We start from the raw sequence: 17,045 nt of genomic DNA, 5'->3' as shown, positions 1-17,045 counted from the left end.
ATACTGCCTGTTTCTGGCAGGTATTACTCTTCATTTTACACAAGCTGTTTCGGGAACACTGCTGGAATATACCAGTAGCTCCTATTCATAAACACTAAAGATAAATACAAGCCCTTCTGCAGTCACTCAGAGGAGCACACTCAGTTTGGCCCTAACAGCTTGGTTCTGACCTGCAGCATCCCATTTCTGGGTTCTTTAGCCTCTATAAGTCTGGCGCTTTTAATCCTTCTCATTACAAAATACACATAGTAAAACTCAGTATGCCTAATGCTGGTGCATTCCTACCACACAAAAATACTCTGTGGCATTTGTAGTTTGCTGTACACCATCTATTAATACTACTTTTGCTCTTTGTTTTCCAGCCTGAAGGAATCACTCATTCCTTGCCTTGATGCAAAAGAGTCAGAGTTAGCTACGGAGATGCAAGATATGTTCCCAGATGAGATTCTTCTCTCTCACGCTACTGCTACATGGAAAGCAGCTGCTCTCTTCAAAAGAGAGCGTAGGGAAAGCTAGGACCACTCACACCACTTTCCTCAAACACAGGGAATTTTAGTGCCACAATTTGGTGAGCTTCTGGAACCTGTTTTTTTGGGGTGGTTTGTTTATTTTTCAGGAACTTCAGTACCAAAACTATGAAGCAGAGCTTAAGCTGCTTTCATGCATCAGAAGGATGGCAGAGAAAGAGAAGGCTGCGTGTATAAGCAGAGACACTTGAAGGCATCATTTAAAAAAAAAAACAAAACCCGACCCCCCAACTCCAACCACAGCTGGTAAAGATGAAGGATTTTTTTAAAAAAAGCACCGTTCCCTAGTGCAGGCTCAGGTTGGGGTTTTGGTGGATTTTTTTTCTTTTTGTTTGTTTGTTCTCCACTGTGCCCGTCCCCCGCTGCCCCTCCCTGCCGCCGCGCTGCCGCAGCCGTGCCGCCCCGCCGGGGCAGGGGCCCGGGGCCCGCGGCCCGCGGCCGCGGAGCCGCTCCGGCCCCCTGACACCTTGGGACCAAATGGAAAAAACAGAACGGCCCCTGCCTTAACCTCAGCCGCCCCGGCGGCACTAGCTGCCGCCTTATTCCCCGGGCAGGGCCCGTCTCCCGGAGCACCCTGTGCGTCCGCCCCGGACTTGTTTCCCAATAAAGCTCGTTCTCGCTCCCGCAGCTCCTCCCGCCTCCTCCTCCGCCGCCGCGCCCGGAACGGCCGCTCTCCGCCCGTGTTCCGGGGAGGTGGCGGGGGGGACGGACACGGGCTTCCGGTGCGGCGCCATGTCGGGGCGCGCAGCGGAGCCGCCGCCGGACGCCACGCTCCGCCGCTGGGAACGGTAACGGCGCGGCGCGCCCTGCGCATGCGCCTGCGGGGGGCGGTGGCCATGGCAACCGTGCGCGGCTGCGGGTTCGGCCGGGCCCCGCGGCTCCCCGCCGCGGCCGCTGTGGGTTCCGGGGTGGGCTTTGCGGGGCTCCTCTCTTCTCTCCTCCTCGGTACCGGGCCAGCCGTGGCGGGGTCCCCTTCCCCTACTGGGCCGGGCCCGGGATCCTCTTCACCGCCCCGCCCCGCTCACCCACGGCCCTCCCGCGGCCAAGCGAGGGGAGCTGCCTCCCCCGGCTCCGCTCTTCGGAGGAAGCGGAGGGGTTCCCGCGGTCCCCCGAGCCCCCCGGTGCTCGGGGGGGGGGGCGTAGTTGTGCCGCTGGGCTCCCCCTGTGCCTGCCGGCCACGGGGCACAGCCCGAGGCCGGGGATCGCGCTGCCCGGGGTGGAGCAGGGCCCCGGCGCTGCGCGAGGCCTTGAGCCGAGGAGGAAGGGGCCGCCTCTTCACTGCGGCTGTGGTCTGTCGCTAGAGAGCAGGCCCAGTTAAAAGCCAGCGTGGTTGAGGAGGACACTGAGGAGTGGCAGAAGGATTCGCGTTTCACAGGACTGGAGAGAGTGGGAGGTGTGGACTTGTCGTATATCAAAGGAGACGACACCAGCGCCTGCGCTTCCCTGGTCGTGCTCAGCTACCCGGCTCTCGAGGTAACGGCCAGTGAACAGCTGCACTCCTTCGGTTTGTGTCCAGGCGTGCAATAACGTGAGGGGTTTAATAGCAAACTTACACAAAGGCCATTATCTACCGTGCCTCTGCCCCACAGGACGTCTGTAGGTTATCACATGCGTGTTCAACAAAGCCTCCAACCGTATGTTCTGCAATAAAGATAAACAGAAGAAAATAACATGTAAGGTTTAGACATAAGTTTACCGGGAATGTGTGAGGCGTTGAGGGATAGGTTTAGCATGCATTCAAGTTAGCTGGTAAATCGGAAAATACCATGATGATCTGTAGTCCATGGTCGGGCACAGAGGTCTGTAACTGGTTTACGTGTATATTGAATATAATCAGGCTTGGCTACTAACCAGAAGGAGACAAAAAGGACCGTTGTTATTCAGTGCCAATCAAGAGAAGAAATAAAAGCATTTGTAGCACTTAAACAGCAGATGTCTTGTTTCTGAGTTCTTGCTGGGAATCAACTAATAATACAGGATGTAACATATAAAAACCTTTCCAAAAGCACCATGAATCCCATATCCCCCAGTAATTTTCCTTGAATTAATAAAGATTTTTTTCTCTTTCTCAGCTTTCAAAATTATGTAAAAATTGTCTTTAACTGTAAAACCTGTAACAAACAGTGAAATAAAGTTTAATATTGACCGCTGGGATTTTCATGAATCGAATTTCAAATCCTGCCGTGATTCTTGACTTGCCCCGCACGAACATTTTTTTGTCCTGTCTTACAGGGTTTCTTTTGGCTTATTCCTGCATAGACACAGGCACCCTTTGATAATGCTCTGACTGGGTGAACTTTGAGGTCCCCTGCTATGTATTTGAGTAGCTGCCCTAATTTTGTTTCAAGGACTTCACTCAAGCAGGGTATGGTAGGTGATGTCCGGCCCTCTTCTGTCAGCAGCCCATTATCCACCCCCTGCACTGAGTGACAGACTGACACAACCCAAGGGCCTTGGCTTTGTGGGAGAGATCCAGAAGCAGAGTATTTTAAAAGAAGATGAGAGTAAGGGATATAAACCAGAGGAGATGCCTCTGAAACAGCCAGGAACCAACCAGTAAAGTCATGGAGGTCATTGTCTCTGCACTGTCTCACTGCTCCCAGGTACTGTACGAGGACTGCCGGATGGTGGCTGTGAGCGCCCCGTACGTGGCAGGGTTCTTAGCCTTCCGAGAGGTCCCTTTCCTGGTGGACGCTGTTCAGAGACTTCAGCAGGAGGAGCCCAAGCTCAAACCTCAGGTGTGGCACATTTCTTTGTCCTGAGTTGAGATGTCATGAGGGTGGAGAGTACTGCTGAAAGGTGTTCTTCTCTCTCCTGAGACCGTGCTGGCCGGTTGTTTTCCACTGGCAGGGCAGAAAGGGCAGCCAGAGTTGTATTGAAGCATCTATTGGCCTTTCCCTAGGCACCAGGGATGCTAAGCTGAGATCAGCCAGGCCTCCCTTGGCAGTGGGAGTCCCATTCTAAGTGCAGCACCAGTGAAGAGTGCTGCCAGCCACTAAGCTCATGCTGCTGGGGCACTGATCCTTGAGTCGGGTGTACACAGCACTGCAGGAAGACCCCTACAGAGAGAAGTAAAAGGACTGAGACAGACTTCTTCCTCACAGGGTCAGCATCACTGTTTGCTTATTGGAGTGGCTCTCGGTGCACAGGAACTAACGTTCCTTTTTTGGCATTTTCAGGTACTTCTTGTAGATGGGAACGGCCTGCTCCATCCCAGAGGTAGGACTTTACTGGAGAGCCCTGCTCTGTCGCTTGAGATTCCCATTGTCTGGTGTCCTGCAATTACAGTGACTTCTTGTTGGCAGGATTTGGTGTGGCCTGTCACCTCGGAGTCCTGACAGATCTACCATGCATTGGGGTGGCCAAGAACCTCCTGCAGGTGGATGGCTTGGTCAGGGATGAGCTGCACAGAGAGCAGGTCGGGCCAGGCTGGGAATTTATTTCCACTCTTTAATATCCCAAGAGAATTGGGACAGCCACATACAAGTACTTCCTAACCAACTGACCTTGTGGGTTTTTTTCCCTAGATTCGTTCCCTGCAGAGGGAGGGAGATACATTCCCACTGACAGGCACTTCGGGGCGAGTCCTGGGTATGGTAAGCTGCAGGAAGTTTCCTATTTGCTTGGCCATCAAGTCTTCGATTTGTGTAGCTGGGAGCGCTGAAGAATGTTGTCTCAATAGTGGGGCTGTCTCAGTGGTACAAGTTCAGGGAGACACAGTGTGAGCAGGTGACCAGTAACACCAGTAACCTTTCTGTGAGCTCAGACATTTGTAGAAAGAGCTGACAGTTCAGGTGTTGCATATATTCATGTCCATGGCTATGGCATCTGAGGTGCCATGCTGCAGCACCCCTGTTCGTAAGCCACAGTCAAGGAGAGGTGCCAATTCTGTAGCAGCTTACCAGGATGCAATATGGGAGCATCTGACTCAGAAGAGCGCCGCACGGGAAACAGGCAGATGTGGGAAACTTCCTGCATCTGGTGTTATTTCAACACAGTCTGCGTTAGCAAGTCTCACTGCTTCCCAGAGCAGTGAGAGGTATTTGGGGAAGGGCCACAGGGGTCCAAAAGGGCATCCCCTAAGAGGACATACTAGGAAGTAGAACAGGTTCAAGAAGGCTAGGAGTTGCCAAATACAGAGCCACTATCCCACCTTCTGAAGGCAACTGGCTAGCTTAGAATTTGTCTGCCACTTTGTATTTGTTAAAATAAGCCTCTGAAGTATTTGATCTTTCTTGTTTCTGAATGCACAGGTCCTGCGTAGCTACAACAACAGCTCTAAGCCGCTTTATATCTCAGTGGGCCACAGGGTGTGCCTGCAGACAGCCGTGCGCCTAGTCAAGTCTTGCTGCAGGTACCGGATCCCGGAGCCCATCCGTCAGGTACAAAAGCAGGGGAGCTGAGGAGGGGGAAGGCAGGCCTGGAGTAGGGAAGCAGGCAGTAGAGGGGACTGTGGGTGCTAAGCCTGTGGCGATGTTTCAGAGCCTTGGTTTGCCACCCATCTGCACCTGGCAGTTCTGCAGCTGGCACCCTTCTTGCTGGCCTGTTCTCCCCAGCCTGTTGTGGTGGTGGTTACGTGGTAGTTAACAATCCTTACTTCTTCCTTGTTTGTCTTCTGACACAGTGCCCAGAAGCACACACAGCCCTTGCTGCAGACCCAGCCTGACTGACTTCTTGGTTCCTCTCTGCAGGCAACTGCTGTAATGCTGATGTTAATACACAGGAGCTGGAAATGCAGTTCCTGGGCACGCTGAGCCTAGCACAGACTGCAGTGCTGCTCCTCTGGGCTTTTCCCTGCTACTGCACTCTGCAAGGAGCTGCAGGCTCTGGGGCGGCAAGCCAGCCGGTAGGTGACAGCACTGGATCACCGTCGGTGAGCCGCAGCTGCCACCAAGGCTCAGCTTCAGACTAATTAAATCGCAGCAGGGCTTGAGGAAAGGATCTGGAGAAGTGTAAAGCCTCTGGGACTTCTAGCCTGACAAGCACTTCCCTTCTCTCGGGGTCACGCTGCTGCTAGTGGCTCAGGCCAGACCCAGCGACCGTCCAGGGAGTGGGGCCCATTCAGATGTCCGTGTTCATAACGTTGCCCTGGAACACGCCGTTTGCATTGCTGCACTGCCGTGCTTGTCAGGTGTCTGGCCACCTTTGCTCTGCAGCTCCTCAGAGCAGCACTAAGATGATCCTGCTGAGGGCTGTTACGCAGTTTCTGCACACAGGAGCTTCTCATTGCTACTGCAGTGTTTTCTGAAAACAGTCTTGAGTCTGTAGTTATAAACCAGACAAAAATCTAACACCTTAGACCAAAACAAACCTTGAAGTGTCCAAACCAGAACTGGAGTTCTGGTCTCATAAACCACTACCTGCCAGACGGGAGTAGGCTGATAGATCTTCTTACATAATCTCTTCCAGCAAGGGACAGATGCCTCTGCAGAGCTCTGAGCTAGCTCTGCAGTTCGGCATGTTCAGAGGAAAGGGGAAAAGCATTCCCTTAGGAAACAGAAAAGTGTCTTGGAGCTTTTCATCACCCTCATTTCATTGCCAACTATCTCCAGTATTTGTCTATATTCTGAGACTCTTCCAGTTCTCTAACTGCGACCTTTATTTAAAGTGATGGAATGAATTGTTGTCACTTTCCTTACAGAGAGATTAAAAATCCAAAAGGGAGTGTGTTTACTGTAGAGGTAGAGGAATGGCAGAAGATTAGGACACTTCAACCTTTCCATGGGATTTCTCCCTGTTGCAGTTCCTCTGTGTGGTAACTGTCACAGATCTTGACACAGGGCAGTGCTGGAAGCCTCAGCTCTTGAGCATCTAAAGCTGGAGTTAGGAAGTAGAACGCTGTGGAGAGTCCTGCTGTGGATATCTTCTTGGTCTTTTTGCTGTGGTCTGTCCCCAGGACAAGCTTGCAGACCTGATGGGTGATGTGCTTATGGCTTCCCAGTGTTGTGAAAGACTTCTGAATCATTAGCTCTTAGTTTGTAAGTTCTGTTAGTCCTGGAAGTGTAATGCTCTTAAAAGACCTCAGCTGCCCATACCTTTTTGTGGCTATGTTTATGGTTTGTATAAACCATAAACTGCAGCATGTGTAGCGCTGTGCAACCGTTGGGGGAACTTAAACCTTCTACTTTCCTAGAGGCGTAGCTGGCCCGTCTGTATAGGGTATGTTGTGCTCGTAAGAGTACTAGGCAGTGATCAGAAATGGTTTGATTTGCATTCAGCCCACAATGTGGTTGTGGTGCCAGAGGAACTGTGGCTGTGATACAGGTGAGAGAAGTGATCTTTCAGAGGAAGCAGAAGGAAGTTCATTACCACCTAAAATCAGTAGTTACATCCCACTTAGTCCTTATTCCAGGTATAAGTGCAAGGCCAATCTGGGAGAATTTTTCTTGCATGGGGGTGATCTCTCTGCCAGCCATCTTGTGTGATTTTGAGGTTCTTCCGCAGAGAGCTGGTCATTTGGAGCTACCCAGACAGGGACTGAGGTAGGCAGGAGCTCTCATCTCAGAATAATAAGCACAGCATTCAAACTGAGTGGCACTGAAACAATACCAAGCCCTCCTGAGAGCGACTGCCCTTGCCTACTTCTGGCAGAGGTCAAAACCCCTCTGCAGTGTTTGCCCACGCTCCAAGCCTGCTCAGACCCAGGATCGCCGTGCACAACAGGGAAACAGAAGCTTCTAACACTCTCCAGCTGACAGGGATTGCACTGGGACTGATTCTTCTGCTCTCGCGGTTTCAGGTTCCTGGCTGGCTGCAGAGCAGCCTCCAGCTCACTTGATGATCCTTTTAGCTCCAGCTGGCACCTTGCCCGGCTGGTTCCTGCTGGCTCAGGATGGGACAGCCTGATGTTGCTCCAGCCCACCAAGAAGGACAGAAGTATGCCTGCCCAAGGCTGTGAATTTCTGCAGGTCATTTCATGTGAAATACTAAACACTTGCCCTTAGGAGAACGGAGAAATAAGCCATCATCCCTCTGCTCTGTGTGAATAGCTCCTACTGCCCAGCCGGGAAATCAGATATCCTGAAAGTCTGAACTCCCTTCAGATGTGCCCCCCCACTGCAAGCTTGCTGTGTACACAGGGATCACCACTGCCCCTCATAAGATAGGCAAAGCAACAATTCCAGACCCTAATGCCAGCACTAGGCCTCTCTTAAAATAGAAACAATCTGTGAGGATTATTACAGGACAGTTATCCATCTTATTGATTAGCCTCTTGGTTAATACGCTGGGTTAAGCTGTCCCTCAGCGCTGTGTTAGGAGTGAGGACTGGCCAGTAACTTGCCACCTAATCAAGCATTAGTTTACGCTATCAACAGAACATGGTTGAGGTTTTTCTTCCCTAGAAAAATAGTTTGTAGATGTGACTCTTGCTACCTTGGTCTCCCAGTAGGGACTCTATTGAACAACCTCCTTCTCTTGTTATAAAATACATCACGTAATCTCTTATACTGAAGAGTGATCAAAGTTATTTGTCAGTTCAGTTATGAAACTGTCCAATTATAGAGAGAAGGGAAAAAAATCTCCCAAACAAACCACCCCTTATGTAACCATCTTCCATTCTCGAGCTTGCAGAATTGTTAAGCAGTTGTGGAGCTGTGTTTCCAGCAGTAAGCAGGCAGAGCCTCCACCCGAGAGCTCTGACTAGGAGCGGCAGCGATGGAGGGGTGGTGGGGAGCTGCTTGAGGTACGGGAGGGACTCTTCAGAAGTAGCACAGTGATGAGAGTAGCAAATGCTTCAAGGACAGCCACTGGGGATGCGTTAACCCACTTTATTAGCATGATCATCATATGCTGTGAAGCTTTTCCAGCTGGGAAGGTCACATACTGTTTTTTAAGTGGAGAGGGACACTGCCTTTGAGGTGGGGCACAGGAGCTGTTCTAAAATGTCACGGCATAGCAGTTTTTGAGAAAGGAAGTTTCTAAAAAAGAAAAAAAACTTTGAGGGAATGTAAAGGTCAACTGCCAGTTCTCGAAGTTGTCCAAGAGCCCAGGACCTGCATGCTTGCGATAGCATCTAAGAGTCTTCTAGCATGGTACAGCGCTGGAAAGCTGAACGATAACACTTCTGGGGGACAAGAACATCCAGTAAATGTCCAGCAATGCTTTCTGTAGCTCTTGGGATTCTCCTTGCCCCACTCTGACCACATGCTATCCTGCATTGCTGATAAGACACAGCAGTGTAGTTCTCTGGTGAGCTCAGGAGGGTTCATGTCACAGGAGAGTGTGTCAGAAGCGGAAAGGAGGAACGGGACATTTGCATAGGGATGGGTTTAGTGAGGTTTGGTGATGGCTCCAAGCTCAATTTCAAATGAGGGGGGCAGTAAACCATGAATTTTTTAAAGTCTCAACATTGTTCCTTTTGATTTTGGTACTGGAAAGCAGAGCCCAGAGCATGGATACAGCCTGGTGTGTAAACTGCTCCTGTTGTCTTCCTTGGCAGCTTTGCTTTTGGACTCATGAGGTAGGACAGCGTGAAAAGGTGTGTCAGTCACTTGCCTTGCCGCTGCTGCCAAGAAGCTATAGAGCCAAGGATGTGCTTGTGTCTTGTCTCTGTTTGCTTTTAGTGGCTGTTTTTACCTGCTATAGCTGCATAATTACCATCGCACAGCCAGCCCATCAGGCGCAGAGGCAGGATGAGCCAAGCTCTTGCCTAGGGAAAAGGATGGGCAGCAGACAAGTGGTGCGCTTCTCCATCTGTTGCTGCATCATACAACTGCTGGAACAGAGGAAGGAAAGGGATGGGTACGAGAACAAGCAATGCCAATTTCTCTATTTTCATCCCATGTCCTGCTGAGAACTCATCTGCTAGATTGCCATATTCCTGAACTCCTCACAGCCCTCTCCATAGCCCTGTTCCCCTTCTCAATTTACCTGGGGAGGGCAGAGTCCCTTTTCTCAGCTGATGAGTGGCCAGAAAAGCTAATCCTTTGGGAACATCACAGTGTCACAGGTATAAAGACCATGGACGATCTTGGAGTGCTGTGAGCCTGCAGGCTGCAATGCCAGTGGCAGTCCCTCTTAGCATAGTCCTGGGACACAGCTTCTGTTTCTCTGAGTATACAGTGAAGGTTATTGCAGCAGAGTCCATGGGGCATTCTGCTGCTCTGGGACAAGTCAATAAAACGCTCCAGTAGTTCCTCAGCTTTTGAGGAGGGATCTATCAGCCACCGTCTTGTGCTAAATTGCCTTGCAATGCTGCAGAGATCTGCCTTCGCATCCATATGGTTTTGGCACTCCAACAACTTTCTGGGGACCAGGGGATGTACTGCTTTTGTACATCAGTATAGGCTGAGGATTTTGATAGCTTTGAGCAAAAGGGATTAAGAAGATCCTAGGAAATAGAAGAGTGGGCAGAGTCCTGGGCTGAAGAGGAGTCATTTGTTTTGGGCGTCTTTATCTGCGAGCATTTTGCTGATGCACAGGAACTCCTCAGCACTGCGGAGACCTGTGTGTGATCACGGCATGTGACCCCTTTACAGAGTGAGGGTGGTGGAGCGGCTTCTGTTGGTTCCGTGGGAGAGCTGGTTTACTTTTTGGCGTATCCCCCCTTGAGGGGAGGAAGACTTACCCTGCCCTCAATTTTCTAACAAGTCTGTTCCATCTCTCATCAGACAGTGATGAGCTATTGCTGGGGAAGGCCTGCGAAGGAGCTTAGCTGCTTGTTAACGTTTTCCTGCATTGCATTTGGAAGTGCCTACATGTGGAAGAAGTCATTTGGGTTGGTTCAAAGGATGGAAGCACTAGACCACTCTCAGATTCCCAGCTCTTTCTTGGCTCTGCTGCCAGGGTTCCTGAAAGGGGAATTGCAGTTCTGGTGTAGAGACAGGGCAAAATGGAAAAGCAGCCCATCAATTCAGCAACTCTGCCTTTGGCAGTGAACACCTCTTCTTTCTAAGCCTCTGGAAATCCTTGCTGGCCTGTCACATCCCTGGATGATGAGGAGTAGCCATTCAGTGTAGGTGTAAGGTGCAGGATTCCAGCTGGGTCAGTGCTTGCTGCAAGAACACTCACTGCACTGCAGTGTGTGCTGGAAGCCGGTGCTAGTTCATTCTCTGGGTCCTGTAGAGATCCTTGGTGAAGGCTGATTGCACTCAGCTGCACCCAGGATTTGCTGAGGAAGCCCAGCCTGGGTCCTACTTTGGCTGTTCATCCTGCCGTGCTTGGGGTAGGTCAGGGCTGGGCAGACCTTAGGCGCTGGCTGGCAGGAGCTGTCTGTGCCCAACATCTCGCCTCTTACTCCTCTGAAGAGTACAGGGACAGACAGCAAGGGTTCAGTGAATGTCATTTCTGCTTCTGAAATGGACTGTACTGCAGGAAGGCTGTTTGGTCCAGGACCCTCTATTTCTTCATTTTTAAGCCTTCATTGTCCCAAGCAGCATGCAGTGAGGCACAGAAACCAAACAAGGGAAGAAACACGCAGGTTCCTCTTTGGAACACAGTTGTACAAAAGCTATTTGTGATGTACTGACATCAGGGTGTGCAGGGGCATACTGAGGTAACAAAGGGGAGGCACCAGGCAGGCTGATCCATCCTTTTTTACTTATTTTCCTCCTTAATTCCAGGCTGATATTAGGTCGAGGGAGTATATTCGGAAGCAGCTGTGTTCACCACTGGAGGTCCTATCTTCTGGGCCAAAGAGGTAGGTGTGTGAGCAGCCCAAGCAGCTGCCTCTCCAAAGGGGATCTGCTCATGTAATGATCTTCAGTAATGGCATTAAAGGGACACACAGGGTGACAAGGTGAGCTCAGTGACATCAGGACATGTGCTGCCTCCATAAAGGGTGATTTCTGGTGGTTGTAGCCATGCTACTTCACACGTTTCTTCCGCAAGAGCGCCGTGTCCTAGGCTGGGGAAGGTCATTGGGGATTTGGTCTGTTTCTGGTGTTGGCGCTAAACAAAGCACTAATGCCTACAGGTGTGACAGGAGGGTGAACAGAAATACCCCGCAGGGAGCTGGTTTCTGCCCCCAGAAAGCAAGGGGAGGGTCAGACTCCCCCACTCTTATGTAATGTAGGCCAGCGGCTGCTCTGTTTATCGGTGTAAATCCACAGCGAGTCTACCGAGCCGTAGGAGTTCCTTGTGTTACGGCTACGCTGCCCCTTCAGCACAGTTTACAAGAGTGTTGTTGGGTTCCCTCGGACCCACACTAGTACCAGGCCATACAGGTACCAGATAGCCCTGCCTGAAGAGCTGCTCAGGGATGAGTGAAGTGTGTCAGGACTCAAAGCCCACTCTGCTCTCGGGGTCCTGATGGAACAGAAAGAGTGAAGGTTGCTGGTGGCAGTAGTGAGGGATTGTTTACACTGAGGCAGCTCTTACAGATTCCTTAGGACACTTGGATGATGCAACTCATCGTGCTTTGCTCAGCTCCTCTATTCTTTGAGTCATGCAGCCAGAAGCAAAAGAAGGGGTTTTCTCTGCTCTTGTAGTGGCAGTTGCACAGCGTGGCCAGGCCGTGGGGGTAGCCCTGTGCAGTGCCAAGCTGGGCGTCCCCTGTTTGTGCTGGAGCTTCATCTGTAACACCTCTAACACCTTCCTGCTGTGGCAGATGCTGAAGCTCACACAAAGGCTAGCTAGTTTGGAGGTCTGTGCAACAGAAAATCAAACTCATTCCATTTATGACCATATATCTCAAAACCTGTGTGTCTGAGCCCCTTACTCACCAAGTGACATACTTATTTGGTCTTCCTGGTTTCCACTTTTTTTTTAAGTCTGTGTCCCTTGTTTTTGTTCCTAGCAGAAAAAAAGCGGCTGAAATGGATGATTAGTCTGATGCCAGAAGAAGCTGCAGTGCTCTTCACTGGATCCTCTCCTCCACCAAGGCTGTGGTTCTGCTGAGTGCAACAGCCGAGCGCCACACCAGGGGAGAGCAGTGCAAGGCCGCGTCGGTCAGCATGATGCCAGCCACTCTGCGTGGTTCTGGTGGGCAGGCAGACCAGCTTCTGTTCAAGGATAATGCTTAGGGCATATTTCTCAGGGTTGATTTTTAAGCGCTGTAAAAATATTTGTGTAAACAAAGGTACACTTGTAAGTTTGCTGCAACTTACTTGAGTACTTGGGCAATTGCAGGTGATTTACAAAGAGATGCTGAGGCACTTGGCATAGCTATAAACCAACTCCAGGGCTGGCCTTTGGCTCCCACCACACCCCTGCGGCACAGAGACTTCCCTTCTTGTCGTTTTTGGAATAGCTTCCACCCAGTGCCTGCAGCCTGTGCTCTCGCATTCGCTTTGCACATCTCCGGGGAACAGAAGCCCAGTACGTGGCTCCGGCTGGTCCTGACAGACGGGCAGAGGACGCTGTGTTTCAGGTGGGCGTATGACTCACGAGGGAGGGGACAGAGCCAACAGTCTGCTGCAGATTTTGGAAGAGGCTTGGAGGTCTGAGCTCCAGTACCTGAGAAGCTTTCTCTCTGTTTGGTGTCAGTGGCTTCTGCGTGCCTGCTGCCTTGGTGCCACGCAGCAGTGACCAGACCTCGGTGGCTGTGTGCGGGTCATTATCTGTGCTGGGCACATGGTGCTCTGGTGTTGCTGGTCTTGGTGGGAACTTCCTCTGCAGTGCTGCTGAAGCACGATTCAGACGGAGGGACATTATGGTACCCAGACTCGCTTGGTGTTACTGGCACCTCCCTGCAGTGACCGAGGCAGGGGGTCACGGTGCAGACCAGCTCTTCCTGAAGGAAGGATCATCTCGGGGGAAAGGAGGATTTCCCATCAAGGAGGATGAGGAGGGAGGTCCTTCCTAATACACAAATCAGGCAGGGTGGCCAGATCCCAGGCTTGAGTTTTTGCGGTCTGAGTGGACCGGGAGCACTTGTGTCAGGTCAGGAGGAAGCTCTCTGTGCCCAGACGCTTGGACCAACACCCGCCAGCTAAGCCGTTTGCGAAGCTTTGCTTTAGCAGCAGAGCACAGAACAAACAGCTTCTCTCCCTGAAACAATACAGCAAGTCTCATCCCATTTGCAGGGCTAAAGCTTTTCCTCCAAAGGTGTGGGTTCCTGGATGTATTTGGTGGGTTATTCCTGACCACTTCTGAAGAGCAACAGGAGCAGATACATGAGTTCTTGAACACAACCAAGTCTCTGGCATGTTGTTTTAAAAAAAAAAACATGGCTGTGTAAGAGTCCAGCCTGAAGAGGAGAAAGGATGTTTTCCTGGGATTGGAAAGGGGGGCTCAGGGTCAGGACTCCTGTGGTGTGTTTTAAATGCTGCCAAGCACTTCGCTTTTGCATAAATTTATCTTACAGCTTTTATTGCTCTTTTCTCGACACTGCCTCAGTCTCGGTGCTGATAGAGGACTTCCAGTCCCTTTCGCGTGTCCGGGCGACGTCTGTCAGTGCAGAAGTCTGGGCTGGTCCCTCCTTCAGCGCTACGCCCTGAAACCGGGGTGGGAAAAGGGAGGGAGCAACGAATTTGGCTCCCCTGGGGCCCATCTGGGGAGCTTTGTTGGGCCGGTCCTTGGGAGTGTTGAAGAGGGGGAGAGGTACTGCCAGGGTTCTCCCCAAAAAACCGCTTGCTGACTGGTATGTTTTAAAAGACAAAGCCAGAAGCAGCTGCAGTTTTCAAGCCCCGGGCTAGGAGCGTGCCATCTCCTGGGAAGCCTCAAAGCCATTTTCACATGGGGGTTTGTTACGTGGGTGGACAGAGACTGGGAAGGGAAAAATGTCGCAGTGACAGCGTGCTCCTTTGATCCTGGTGACGTGTGCGGGATCAGAGGGGCTGCCTGGCAGGCCAGGGGAAGAGCAGTGTGTGGTTTTGCGTCCGACGCTGGCTGTGGCAGGGGACAGGGCTGCGGGAGGCTGGTGGGCAGCTCTCCCCAGCCGAGGGGACGCCAGGGCAGCCTTTCGCCTCGCTCCCAACGCCACAGACACAGGTACCTCTTCTGCTGCTGCCGTGTCCCCCGTCTCGAGGGAACAGCTTGGAGACGGAGCCTCCTAAAAGGCAACTGTGCTGACTGCCAGCTTGAGAAGCCAGTGAAACAACGGAACGCCGTGGCAGCAGCCTCCGCTGATGCTGCCGCCTCCCTCGTCCGCTGTGAGGACGCCCAGAGCTGCCCGGGGGGCAGCGGGAGCTCGAGGCCTGGCAGCCGGCCGGGCCAGCTGCTCCACTAGCCCAGCCAATGTGCTGCTTCCCTGCTCCCAGGTGCGACGGGGCGGGGGCCCTGGCAGTGACCTCTTGTGAGGGAGGAGGAGTGGTTGTGTAATTAGCAGCAAGGCCCCCTCTCCCCGCAACAGGAAACTCAATCTGACTTAATGAGGAAGGGCTTTGCTGTGCGTGGCCGTCCGCATACGAGGTCTGCCCGGCCGGGAACGCTCACACCCCCTAAAACCGCCTCCTGCGCTCCCTGCACACGGCTGGGCGCCTGCTCTGAGCACGAACGCCCTCCGCTCCCCTTCTGCCGGCGGCGTCGGGTGTGGGGCGAGCCCCACAGGGCCCCCAGCTGGCGTTAACGCGAGGAACTGCTCTGGGGCCTTTCCCCCGTGGCACTGCCCGCCTGTGCCGGGTGCCACAGGCCCAGCCCAGGCCCAGCCCGAACTCCGAGTCGCACCGCTCCGGCCGCAAATTTACCTCGGGCGTGCCGAGCGCCTGGTCGGGCTCGGCCGTGCCAGAGGAGGGGTCTGTCGGGGGCGGCGCAGCTCGTGCCCGGGGGACGCCCTGCAGAAAAGGGGTTTCCTCAGCAGATGGGCCTGTGGCTCCTCCTGAGCCGGCGGCGCAGCTGAAGCAGGCGACTGTCTGCAGTTTTGAGCTCTGACACGTTGGTGATTTCGTGTGTTTCTGGTTGGTGTTTGACCCCTGGAGGGTCGGGGTGTGCCAGCGGGTGGAGGTTCTACAGCCAAAGATGGGAGCTGGGCTACGTTGATCCCAGTTTCCCGGGAGGAGCGCGAGGCTCTTGCTGTCCTGGCTCTGCAGCGGGCGGTTGCCTCCTCCGGGCTTCCCGGCGGTGTAAGGGCTGCGCCGCCGCCTGCGAGAGCTGGGCCGGTGACGCTGCTGCCGGCGGCCGGCCCCGCGGCGGGGAGAAACCTCTGCCCCGGGGGGAAAAGTGGGAAAAAGCGAACAGTAAGGACAGCAAAAAACCACAAAAAGCATCTCGGTGCACTGCTTCCCCCAGGCATCGCTGCCGCTTCCCTCTGCGCGAGCTGACGTGTCTGCACGCTTCTTGTTCCGAGGGCAGGTAAACTCCTGAGATCAGATGATTTTGGATTAAAGCCACCTTGGCAGGGCTGGGGGGAGGAGGGGTGTCGCGTGGTGGTGGGACCTCACAGCCCTCGGCACAGCCGGTGCGGCCCAGGGCTCTGTCCTGCTTGGGTCTGGCGTTCACCTGTGCCGTGCGATGCTCTCTCAGCTGCCAAAATCTCGGGAGGTGGTTAAGCAAATGGACTAATCTCTGTGTTTGGTGCCTACTCGTGGCTCTCTGAACACAATAAGGGATTAACTTGGTCTTTATCTAATTGGCTTATAAACTGGGAAAGGGAAAATGGCTTTGTAATTCATGAAACCTCCTCTTAATAGAAAATCAGAGTCCAGAGCCTGAGTGTCCTTCCGAAGTAAACTCATACACATCTCTTCCTTTCTCACTCTCCCTTTGCTGAAGATTAGCTTTGCTGGGCGTTAAGTATTTGTTCTCCTTTTCCCAGCAATTTATTGCTGATTTGTTGTAAAGCCTTGCCTTTTGCTGTCACCAGGGATACTTTTCTCTTTAGCATTTCTGTCTGTGACTGGTCAGGAGTCTCCGCACGGGCCTCATTGCTTGGTAACTCCCCCGTGCTGCTGGTGACCAGGGCATAGAAGCCGAAGGGGAGGAAGATGGCGAGGTTAAGGAAGGAGGTTGAATCCTCTCTTGTGGCTATAGTAAATAGGAGAAGGCTGTTGGGATAGTTGTTTAGCTTCTCGCCACAGTGGAACGGTGTACCGTAACGCAGCCCTTGCGCCTCTGCTGTGTGCCTGGAGGGTGTGTTAAGGCTGACGCCTTTTGATTAAACTGATCAGCCATCTCTGCGGCCGTACGCCCCACCGGTGCTGCCGGGTGGGGCTGGGCTGCAGCACCCGCATCCTCCTGCTGCGGCTGGCTGCTCCAGAGCCCGCGCTGTCGGGATATGCCGTGCGGGTTCGGATTTCCTGACCCCCTGCTGCGCTCTCTGGAGGAGATGTGGCACCCCGACAGCTCTGCAAAACCATCCCTGCTGGGGTCGCGCTGGGGGTGTGGAGCGTGCCTAATCCTTCCCCTGTGTGAGAACCTGCTGCGGGAGGGGATGCGTGAGCAGGAACGCTGAAGAACTGCCCGTTCGTGGGAACGCTCGGAGCTGACTGGCCTGTGCAGCCGCCCCTGCACTGCGTCTGCGTGCGGGGCCCGTGGCCGGGGAGCTTCCTGAGGCACGACCGTGCGGAGAGAGCCACGTGCCCCCCAGGGCTGCCGGCCGCTGCCCCACAGCCAGCTCCTTCCTCCAGGAAGCTGGGAATTAAAGCCGGAACCGTTTCTTGGCTTCACTGGCGGGGAGGCTGGAGGGAGTCGCTCGCCCTG

The 17,045-nt window shown here is 53.1% G+C and overlaps 2 protein-coding genes across 2 annotated transcripts in view; both read left to right on the top strand.

The window, feature by feature from the left end:
* Window positions 1-1,368, top strand: part of RNF213 (ring finger protein 213) — a gene marked incomplete at its 5' end in the record, with an annotated part of 52,572 nt that extends 51,204 nt beyond the window's left edge. The window contains one exon of the mRNA XM_082008290.1: window positions 363-1,368. Within this exon, the coding sequence (XP_081864416.1) occupies window positions 363-516 (154 nt within the window). The 3' untranslated portion in view covers window positions 517-1,368. The remainder of the gene's footprint in view (window positions 1-362) is intronic.
* ENDOV (endonuclease V) lies at window positions 1,260-16,646 on the top strand (the record flags this gene model as incomplete). Its single annotated transcript, XM_082008289.1, has 9 exons — window positions 1,260-1,315; window positions 1,829-2,000; window positions 3,131-3,265; window positions 3,707-3,746; window positions 3,833-3,945; window positions 4,055-4,123; window positions 4,781-4,909; window positions 11,090-11,166; window positions 16,514-16,646. 9 exons carry the CDS (start codon window positions 1,260-1,262, stop codon window positions 16,644-16,646), a joined length of 924 nt encoding a protein of 307 aa, XP_081864415.1.
* Between the last annotated feature and the right edge of the window lie 399 nt (window positions 16,647-17,045).

The sequence above is a fragment of the Phaethon aethereus genome, assembly GCF_964289735.1.
Source record: "Phaethon aethereus genome assembly, chromosome: 18".
Classification (NCBI taxonomy): domain Eukaryota; kingdom Metazoa; phylum Chordata; class Aves; order Phaethontiformes; family Phaethontidae; genus Phaethon; species Phaethon aethereus.
The sequence above is the reverse complement of the archived record's forward strand: the minus strand, read 5'-3'. Positions and strand labels throughout refer to the sequence as shown.